Source organism: Mobula birostris, chromosome 2 (assembly GCF_030028105.1).
Source record: "Mobula birostris isolate sMobBir1 chromosome 2, sMobBir1.hap1, whole genome shotgun sequence".
In the NCBI taxonomy this organism is placed as follows: Eukaryota; Metazoa; Chordata; class Chondrichthyes; order Myliobatiformes; family Myliobatidae; genus Mobula; species Mobula birostris.
Window position 1 is genome coordinate 164,865,760 of NC_092371.1, and position 10,425 is coordinate 164,876,184.

Below are 10,425 nucleotides of genomic sequence, written 5' to 3' on the forward strand. Positions count from 1 at the left end.
AATCCACAAAGTAATGTCCCCTTGGATCCCATGCCTCCTTACTTTCTCAATAAGCCTTGCATGGGGTACCTTGTTAAATGCCTTGCTAAAATCCATATACACTACATCTACTGGTCTACCTTCATCAATGTGTTTAGTTACATTCTCAAAAAATTCAATCAGGCTTGTAAGGCACGACCTGCCTTTCACAAAGCCATGCTGACTATTCCTAATCATATTATGCCTCTCCAAATTTTCATAAATCCTGCCCCTCAGGATCTTCTCCATCAACTTACCAGCCACTGAAGTAAGACTTGCTGGTCTACAATTTCCTGGGCTATCTCTACTCCCTTTCTTGAATAATGGAACAACATCTGCAACCCTCCAATCCTCCGGAACCTCTCCTGTCCCCATTGATGATGCAAAGATCATTGCCAGAGGCTCAGCAATCTCCTCCCTCCCCTCCCACAGTACCCTAGGGTACATCTTGTCCGGTCTCGGTGACCTATCCAACTTGCTGCTTTCCAAAAGCTCCAGCACATCCTCTTTCTTAATATCTACATGCTCAAGCTTTACAGTCCGCTGTAAGTCATCCCTATAATCACCAAGATCCTTTTCCGTAGTGAATACTGAAGTAAAGTATTCATTAAGTACCTCAGCTATCTCCTCCAGTTCCATACACACTTTTCCACTGTCATACTTGATTGGTCCTATTCTCTCATGTCTTATCCTCTTGCTCTTCACATTCTTGTAGAATGCCTTGGGGTTTTCCTTCATCCTTTCTGGCAAGGCCTTTTCATGGCCCCTTCTGGCTCTCCTAATTTCATTCTTAAGCTCCTTCCTGCTAGCCTTATGATCTTCTAGATCTCTATCATTACAAGCTTTTTGAACGTTTTGTAAGCTCTTCTTTTCTTCTTGACTAGATTTACAACAGCCTTTGTACACCACGGTTCCTGTAACCTACCATCTTTTCCGTCTCATTGGAATGTACCTATGCAGATCTCCACGCAAATAACCCTGAATATTTGCCACATTTCTTCCGTACATTTCCCTGATGACATCTGTTCCCAATTTATGCTTCCAAATTCTTGTCTGATAGCCTCATAACTCCCCTTACTCCAATTAAACGCTTTCCTAACTTGTCTGTTCCCATCCATCTCCAATGCTATGGTAAAGGAGATAGAATTGTGATCACTATCTCCAAAATGCTCTCCCACCTGTCCAGGTTCATTTCCCAATAACAGATCAAGTACAGCCTCTCCTCTTGTAGGTTTATCTACATATTATGTCAAGAAACCTTCTTGAACACACCTAATGAACTCCACCCCATCTAAACCCCTTGCTCTAGAGACATGCCAATTGATATTTGGGAAATTAAAATCTCCCACCATGACAACCCTGTTATTATTACACCTTTCCAGAATCTGTCTCCCTGTCTGCTCCTCAATGTCCCTGTTACTATTGGGTGGTCTGTAAAAAACATTCAATAGAGTTGTTGACCCCTTCCTGTTCTTAACTTCCACCCACAGAGACTCTGTAGACAATCCGCCCATGACTTCCTCCTTTTCTGCAGTTGTGACACTATCTCTGATGAACAGTGCCACGCCCCACCTCTTTTGCCTCCCTCCCTGTCCTTTCTGAAACATCTAAAGCCTGGCACTCAAAGTAACCATTCCTGCCCCTGAACCATCCAAGTCTCAGTAATGGCCACAACATCATAGCTCCAAGTGCTCATCCACGCTCTAAGCTTATCGGCTTTGTTCATAATACTCCTTGCATTAAAATAGACACATCTCAAACCATCAGTCTGAGCGCGTCCCTTCTCTACCATCTGCCTATCCTCCCTCTCGCACTGTCTCCAAGCTTTCTCTATTTGTGAGCCAACTGCCTCTTCCTCCATATCTTCAGTTTGGTTCTCACCCCCCAGCAATCCTAGTTTAAACTCTCCCCAATTAAGCTCCCAGCTATAATCTTCTTTCAGCCATGATTCAGTGATGCCTACAACATCATACCTGCCAACTTGCAACTGTGCTGCAAGTTAATCTACCTTATTCCATATGCTGCATGCATCCAAATATAACACCTTCAGTCCTGTATTCACCCTTTTTGATTTTATCCAACTTCAACATTGCAGCTCTTCCTGACTGCAATTTTGCCCTATCAACAGCCTCTCCTCACTGCACATTACCTTTGTTTGTAAACCAGCTACCTCATCTTCAGCACTATTATCCGCCTTTACCAATAGCCACCCATCCCTCTCTGCCTACCTACCTGCCTGTCCTTTTGATACAATCTATATACTTGGACATTAAGCCCCCAGCTATAATCTTCTTTCAGCCATGATTCAGTGATGTCCACAATGTCATTCTGTAACTGTGCTACAAGTTCACCTACCTTATTCCTTATACTGCGTGCATTTAAATATAACACCGTCAGTGCTGTATTCACCTTTATCAATTTTGTCCACCTTTTACTTTGCAACTCATCCTGTTGACTGCAATTTTGCCCTATCTTCAGCCTCTCCTTACTGGCAGTCTCACTACAGACTGCCTCTGTTTGTAACCAACTACCTCATCCTCAGCCCTATCACCCTGATTCCCATCTCCCGCCAAGTTAATTTAAACCCTCACGAACAGCTTTAGCAAACCTGCCCACAAGGATATTGGTTCCCCTCGGGTTCAGGTATAACCCGTCCCTTTTGTATAGGTCATGCCTTCCCCACAAAGGAACGTGGTGGTCCATAATTCTGAAACCCTGCCTCCTGCACCAGATCCTCAGCCACACATTCATCTGCCAAATCATACAATTCTTGCCCTCACGTGCAGGCACAGGCAGCAATCCAGAGGTTACCTCCCTGGAGGTCCTGTTTTTCAGCTTTCTACCTACATCCCTAAAATCTCTCTTCAGGACCTCCTTACCTTTCCTACCTATGTCAATGATGCCAATACGTACCAAGACTTCTGGCTGCCCCATGTCCCCCTTTAGAATGCCAAGGACCCAATCTGAAACATTCTTGACCATGGCACCTGGGAGGCAACATAGCATCCGAGTGTCTCTATCACACCCACAGAACCTAGTCTCTATTCCTCTGTCTATGAAATCTCCTATCACTACTACACTCTTCTTCACCTCTGTTCTCTTCTGAGCCACAGCACCAGCTTCAGTGCAGGAGACCCGGTCATCCCCCTCAACAGTATCCAAAGTAATAAACTTATTATTGAGGGGAACAGCCACAAGGTACTCTGCACTGGCTGCCCATTTCCCTTTTTTCTCCTGACAGTCACTCAGTTACCTGCCTCCTGCTACCTAGGGGTGACTACCTCCCTATAACTCCTGTCTGTCATTTCCTCAGTATCCCAAATGAGCCAAAGATCATTGAGCTGCAGCTCCAGTTCCTTTTCTGAGGAGTTGTAGTTCAATGCATCTGGTGCAGATGTGGTTATCTGGGAGGCTGGATGTCTCCCAGAATTCCCACATCTCACACTCAGAACAAAACACTTCCGCTGGAGCCATTTTCACTGCACTAACTATGCCCAAACAGATGAAGAATGAAGAATAAAGAAGAAAAAGCAACTTACTAGATACCTACTTCTCTGAAGCCTGATGAGCCAAAGCCTCCCCACTCTAACACTGGTCTACTCACAACGATGGCTGCTCCGCTTGCCATTGCCTTATTTTTATTCACCCTTTCTAATAAATTTTGCTCACTGATTAAACACAGCCAAATCTGAAAAACTGCTGCGATGTGCTGCCTTTTCAATCTTGAGTGCAAACCTAATTGAAAAGGTAGCTCTTTTCTCTAGCTCCCACTCAATGGTTGGACTCAGTCAAATCCAAAGCAATATTGCAGTCAATATTGTTGTTGATTCATAGGCCATTTGAGAGGGTAGTTAAGAATAAACTATTCTTATGGGTCCTATATGGACTATACTGGTTAAGGATGCTAATAAACCCATTAGGTTTATAACACAGTTTGGTTATTTTATTATCAATCCAATCTTTATAATTCCAGATTAATAACCCCATTATAATGACCATAATTTCCCATTATTAAATTCACTAGTTAATATAATTATATATTTATCAAAAAAGAGAAAAAAAACTTGCATTTATACTGAGCTTTTCACAATTCTGATTCTTTCCAAAGCCAGTTAAATACTTTTGAAATGCATTTAATGTACGAAATCTGGCAATCAGTTTTTGCATGAAAAGCTTTCACAAACAACAAGATTGTGTTCAGACCATTTCTTTACCATTATATTTTAACAATGTAAATCCAAGAATGAAAACATAGGAACAAAAATTATATCGTAATTGTCTTGAATTATCTTTCTATTCAGGGCCTATAGGCTTGCCAGGAATAAGTAAAGAAGGCTACCCAGGAATACCAGGTTCACCTGGAAAAGATGGAGCTCCTGGAAAAATAGGCAGATCTGGACCTCCTGGTCCTCCTGGAACATGCCAGCCATTTCTATGTTATCAAGCATTTGGAAGAGATCCATTCAGAAAAGGACCAAACTATTGAAGCTTTACTGACATCTAGTAGAACAAACTAATTTGGAGTAAGTTTATAATTGATCTTACTCAAAATTGTATGTATCATTGAAATGTCTGAAAAGTAGTCTCAGGAAGATTTACACCAGAAACTATATGTTATCAATCATCTTTTCATACTGTTGCCAAAATGACAAGGGTATCAACAGCATACAAGAAATCATTAACTACTTATATGTTGTTAGTCTTCTGTTTCATTTACATTATTTGTATTTTGTTGTTCAATGCAATGTCAGAGATGGAGAAGTCAGAAATTGTAGTGTACATTATTGAGCTTTGTTGGCATGCATTAGTTTGTTAGCAGTTACGATACCTTTGATAAAATCATTGTCAATTCCTCAATGCAATGTGCTACTTTTTATATTAGGGCAAGTTGCATCTGATATGGCCACCTCCTTTATGATGTCAAAAATTGTAAAGATGTTCCAAAAAAATGTACTCAAAATGTAATTTTCCAAAGACATGTTCTCTTATTTTAATGAAACTGTTCCCATTGCAGTATATCGTTAATTTAAAGCCAAAAGAGAAAACTAGTTCATAAATACTTCTTAGCCAACCATGCTTTATTAAAATATTGTACAGTATGTACAGTACTGGTTTTCTTTTACATCATATCAGCTTGATTTCTGAACAGTAAATATTAGTCTATAATTTAAATAAATTAAGACTTATTTATCTTAAAATATGCCTACCTATCATACATTTCTGTAGCAGTTCTCACTGGCTATAGGTTAATAATTCATTGTTAATATAGTTTGGAAATTAAACTATGTTCAATTCAAGATCTGTCTCTTTATAAAATGAATTTGGAGGCATCAAGACTATCAAAATTCAACTTGCATGAATTGATATTTTGTACAATATTTTCATTGTCAATGTTCATAATATGACCTAGATATTACTGCATCCTTGCTTTAAAATAATTCTGAAAATAAAAAGCAAGCATCAGTAAAACCATAACTCTGTTTTTGTTCATATTCCTGTGGTAAAATCTGCATTTATTGCTCATCATTAGTTGCACTGAAAACATGGTTTAGGGGTGTTTTTTTCAATGCAGTGGTTAAATGTAGCTCAATGGTTTTCTAGGCTAGTGGGAAATTGATAGAGATACAAGTTAAAGTTTAATTATCATTCAACTATATATGAATATTGCCAAACAAAGCAGCATTCCTCCAGGGCCAAGATGCAAAACACATTGCCAACAGCGCACAGCACAAATAGCACATATGGTCATAATTTCAGAAAAACATACAATCACAAAGCAAAAGTATATAGTCCAAGTCCTTGAGTGGCATAACGGTAGATTTATCATACATTGCCCTAGTCCAGCTTGTTTTTCCATCAAGCAAACACTGGGGGGCAACACCAACAGGAAGGGCCTGTCCCCAACCCGGTATGGATTCCAGCACACGGTGGCTCTCCCACACTGCAACAGCATCTCCTTTCCTGGTCAGCTGCAACTGGTAACTCCATGGCATGGGCCTAATCTTTGCCTCAACTGAAGCAACACAGTTCCTCCACTATCAGTCTTGCCAATGGACCAGTGAACAGACTTACAGTATTCTAAGTTACCAATGTCCAAAAGGGTCTTGCGATCCCAGTAGAAACGTCCAAGATAATCACTCACTCTGTTTGTTGGACTGCACACCTTCTCAGCACAACAGTATGCAGCAATTCCAGGCAACAACACAATGTTATGCTCAATCGCTATCAAGCAACTCGTGATCAGATAGTCCTGCAGTATTTGATGTTGTGAGTATCCAGCAGTGACTTGCAATCATAAAAAAAAGACATACTGTGATTGGACTGGAGTGGCCGCTGCATCCAAGCGCTCCACCATGTGGAAGTCACAGTGGAAGACACTGGTCGTCGTAGCTATCCCTCAAGGTCGAGGATGATGGTCTTTGTTCTGTTGATCTACTTATGGGCTCTCAAGTGGCTTATGAGCCCAAGCTTGGCTTTGAAAGTTCTTCCGCATTCAGGACAGGTACTTCCAGATGGTAGATCAGGCTTTGGTTGTTGCTGCCTCTCTTTCCATTTTCTTCTCTTCTAATTCTGCACATCTGTTGGCTTCAAAAGTTCCTGTTCCTTCTGGGATGATGGCTTGCCAGAGTTTCCTGTCCTGGGTATTGGTTTCCCAATTACTGATGTTGATGTTACGTTTCTTCATGTTGGCTTTTAAGACGTCTTTGAATCTCTTCTACGTTTGCCTTCTTTAAGCTGGGAGTAGATGATGTGTTTCGGCAGACGTTCGTCTTTCATCCAAGAGGAGAGGAGAAGGTGGTGGCGCAGCGCAGCTCGCAGCGGCCACTCCGGTGATGATATCTGTTATCTGTCACGTAGGGGCCGTGCACAATTCTGATCTGATGGAGGCAGACATGAGAGCACGGAGGAACATCTGGTGAAACTTCTGAAATGCCTGTTGCGCTGCCGCTGCTACTGTGTGATCCAGAATCTCTGGGGGGGAAGGCCCCAAGTCCCCGGTTTTGCTTGTTGCTCAGCAGCCAGGGCGGGGTCGAAGCGCTCGGCAGAGACGGTGCTCGGTGTCAGAGGCTCGAAGTTTTTGGACGGAATCAGAGTGGGCTGTGGTCGGGTGCTTCCAGGGTGCTGCATCGGCAAGTTTGCGGCGCTTGGAGGTTCATGACAGGGAGAGTTTCTCCCTTCTACCATCTGTGTGAGATGATGGGACTATCGGGACTTTGAGACTTTATTTTACCATGCCCATGGTCTGCTCTTTATCAAATTACGGTATTGCTTTGCACTGTTGTAACTCTATGTTATAATTATGTGGTTTTGTCAGTTTTAGTCTTGGTCTGTCCTGTGTTTCTGTGATATTGTACTGGAGGAGCATTATATCATTTCTTAATGCATGCATTTCTAAATGACAATAAACGAGGACTGAGTGTCCTCATAATCTAACCTAATCTAACTAGCAGTATGCCAGAGGTCTGTGAGTGTCAGGGAACAGGAGTGAGTGCCACTGCTATTACAAAGGGAAATGAGCTAGGCAAACTCAAAGATCTTAAGGTGAATAAGTCACCTGAACCACATGAACTAAGTCACAAAGTCCTGAGAGAGGTTTCTGAAGAGGTAATGGATGCATAGGTCATGATCTTTCAAGAATCACTTGATCCTGGCACTCCACTCTTTAAGAAGGAAGGAAGGCAAAAGAAAGAAAATTGTATGCCTGTTAACCTAACCTCAGTGGTTGGGAAAGTGTTGGAGTCTATCATTAAGGATGAGGTTTCTGGATACTTGGAGACTAATGATAAAATAAGTCAAAGTCAGGATGGTTCCGGTAAAGGGAAATCTTGCCTGACAAATCAGAGTCCTTCAAGGAAGTAACAAGCAGGGTGGACAACGGAGAGGCAGTGAATGTAATTTACTTGGATATTCAGAAAGCATTTGATAAGGTGCCATAAATGAGGCTGCTTAACAAGATAAAATCCTATGACGTTACAGGAAAGATAATGGCATGGATAGAGGAATGGCTAACAGGCTAGCAGCGAGTGGGAATAAAGGGGCCTTTTTCTGGTTGGCTGCCAGTGACTAGTAGTGTTCCTCAGGGATCACTATTTTTCACATTGTTTGTCAATGGTTTAGATAATGGAATTGATGGCTTTGTGCCAAAGTTTGCGGAAATCATGAAGATAGGTGGAGGGATATGTAGTGCTAAGGAAGCAATGCGATTGCAGCAGGACAAATTGGAACAATGGGAAACAAAGTGACAGATGCTGAGAAATATATAATAATGCATTTTGGTAAAATGAACAATGGTTCAGACTATTATCTAAATGGGGAGAAGGTTCAAAAATCAGAGGTGCAGAGGGACTTAGGAGCTCTCATGCAAGACTCCCAGAAGGTTAACTTACAGGTTGAGTCTGTGGTAAAGAAGCCAAATGCAATGTTGGCATTTTTTTCCCCAAGGGGAACAGAATATAGAAGCAAGGAGACAGTGCTGAGCCTTTATAAGACATCAGTCAGGCTGCATTTGGAGTATTGTCAACAGTTTTGGGCCCCATATCTCAGAAAGGATGTGTTGTCATTGGAGAGAGTCCAGAGGTGGTTCATGAGGATGATTCTGGTGTTAACATATGAGGAGCATTTGGCAGCTTTGGGCCTGTACTCACTGGAATTTAGAAGAATGCAGGGGATCTCATTGAAACCAACTGAATTTCGAAAGCACTAGATAAGGTGGAGGTGGAAAGGATGTTTCCTATTTTGGGGGTATCCAGAACTAGAAGGCACAGCCTCAAAACTGAGAGGTGACCTTTTAGAACTAGGGTAAGGAGGAATATTTTTTCCTAGAGAGCAGTAAATCTGTGGAATGCTCTGCCACAGACTGAAGTAGGAGCCAAGTCTGTGGGTATATATAAGGTGGAAGATGATAGTGTCCTGATCAGTCGGGGCACCAAAAAGTAAGGCGAGAAGGCAGGTGTGTGGGGTTGAGTGGGATCCGGGATCAGCCATGATGGAATGGTGGAGAAGACTCGATGGGCTGAATGGCCTAATTCTGCTCCTATATCTTCTGGTCTTATGGTCTTACAGGCACCTTGCCTCAGAGGAGCCATATTAGAGTTGAATATGAGTATGGAGTAGAGATCAAAAAATTGTTTCCGAGTCAACCAAATATTAAAAATACTTCTCAATGTACAAACGTACATTACTGAACTCTTTACAACTGTTCACTGCTATAAATTACAAGACAGAACTTTTTTTTGGAAAGAAATGATGTAATGGTGTTGGTGATGCTATAAAACAGAAGATGGCGGATCAATTGTCCATCATCATCGTGGTCCTATTGAAGTTTGTACAAAAGACCATTTGACAATGCATGACGGGCAGTCAATTATTTGTTTTACATCATTGTCAATACATTCAGCCTGTATTTTTGAATAAACTTTTTAAAACTGATCTACTACTCTAATTTTAACACAATTCAATACTGTCCAGTATTCTGAATTGAATGTATATGTTTCTCACATTTGCTATGTACAGTACATCAGTCACTCCTGGGCCTTTTTCTTAAAATACATTTATAGAACTTTGCAGTTTTTCAATAATTGTGCTTAGAAATTGTTATGTACCTCTGTCATGTTAGTTGTTGTTCTATTACCATTAAATCAATATAAATCATGTTTAATGCTGTGATGAGAAAGTGATATGCACATTGCAATGAAGGTGCAAGTTCAAGGATATGTTGCCCAGCAAATGTAAAAGTAACAATTACACCTAAAGTAATGCTACTAAGAAATCTTCATCTTAATGTTTACTGTAAGATACTTGCACTTCCCTGCAGTATATGGAATTTTCCATTAATACGTCCACCAAACAGCCACAAAGCAGAGGTCCATTACTAAACTGCTACAAGCACTCTAGGTGAAGCTCTTCCTTTTCTCACAGAAAGTTGTGGATGTTTTAAACTCTTCTTCAAAAGCCCATAGAAGTAGATTCTGCATAGTATAAGGCAGTGGTAGATTGATTCTTGATAAGCAGCAGGTTGAAAGGTTACCACAGGTAGATAGGAATTCAGAGTTGAAATTATAATCAGATTGGTCATCTTCTTAATGAATGACAGATCAAAACTACCACTGTTCTTAGTTCAAGAGTTCATTTGTGAATCCCTTCTTAATTTTAAAGAGCTCTTTATGGTCATTTCTTGACCTTCTTTTCTCAAGGTAAAATGAAACAAGTCCTTTATTCTTTCTCTTTTTACTCTTTTCTATTTAAACTCTCATACAGTATATAATTCTTGTATATATTCTCTGCACCCTCCCCAATGTCTCTTTATCTTTTCAATGATATGATGACCAGAACTATATGTAGTTCTCTAAGTGTGATCTAAATAAGGTTCAATTCAGGATTAGCATCCCTGTGTTTTATTTTTATCCC

At 40.9% G+C, this 10,425-nt stretch overlaps 1 protein-coding gene across 1 annotated transcript in view; it reads left to right on the forward strand.

Moving 5' to 3' along the window:
* col21a1 (collagen, type XXI, alpha 1) overlaps positions 1-5,419 on the forward strand; it is a 211,819-nt gene extending 206,400 nt beyond the window's left edge. The window contains exon 32 of the mRNA XM_072280324.1: positions 4,320-5,419. Coding sequence (XP_072136425.1) covers positions 4,320-4,504 — 185 coding nt within the window. The 3' untranslated portion in view covers positions 4,505-5,419. The remainder of the gene's footprint in view (positions 1-4,319) is intronic.
* The last annotated feature ends 5,006 nt before the right edge of the window (positions 5,420-10,425 follow it).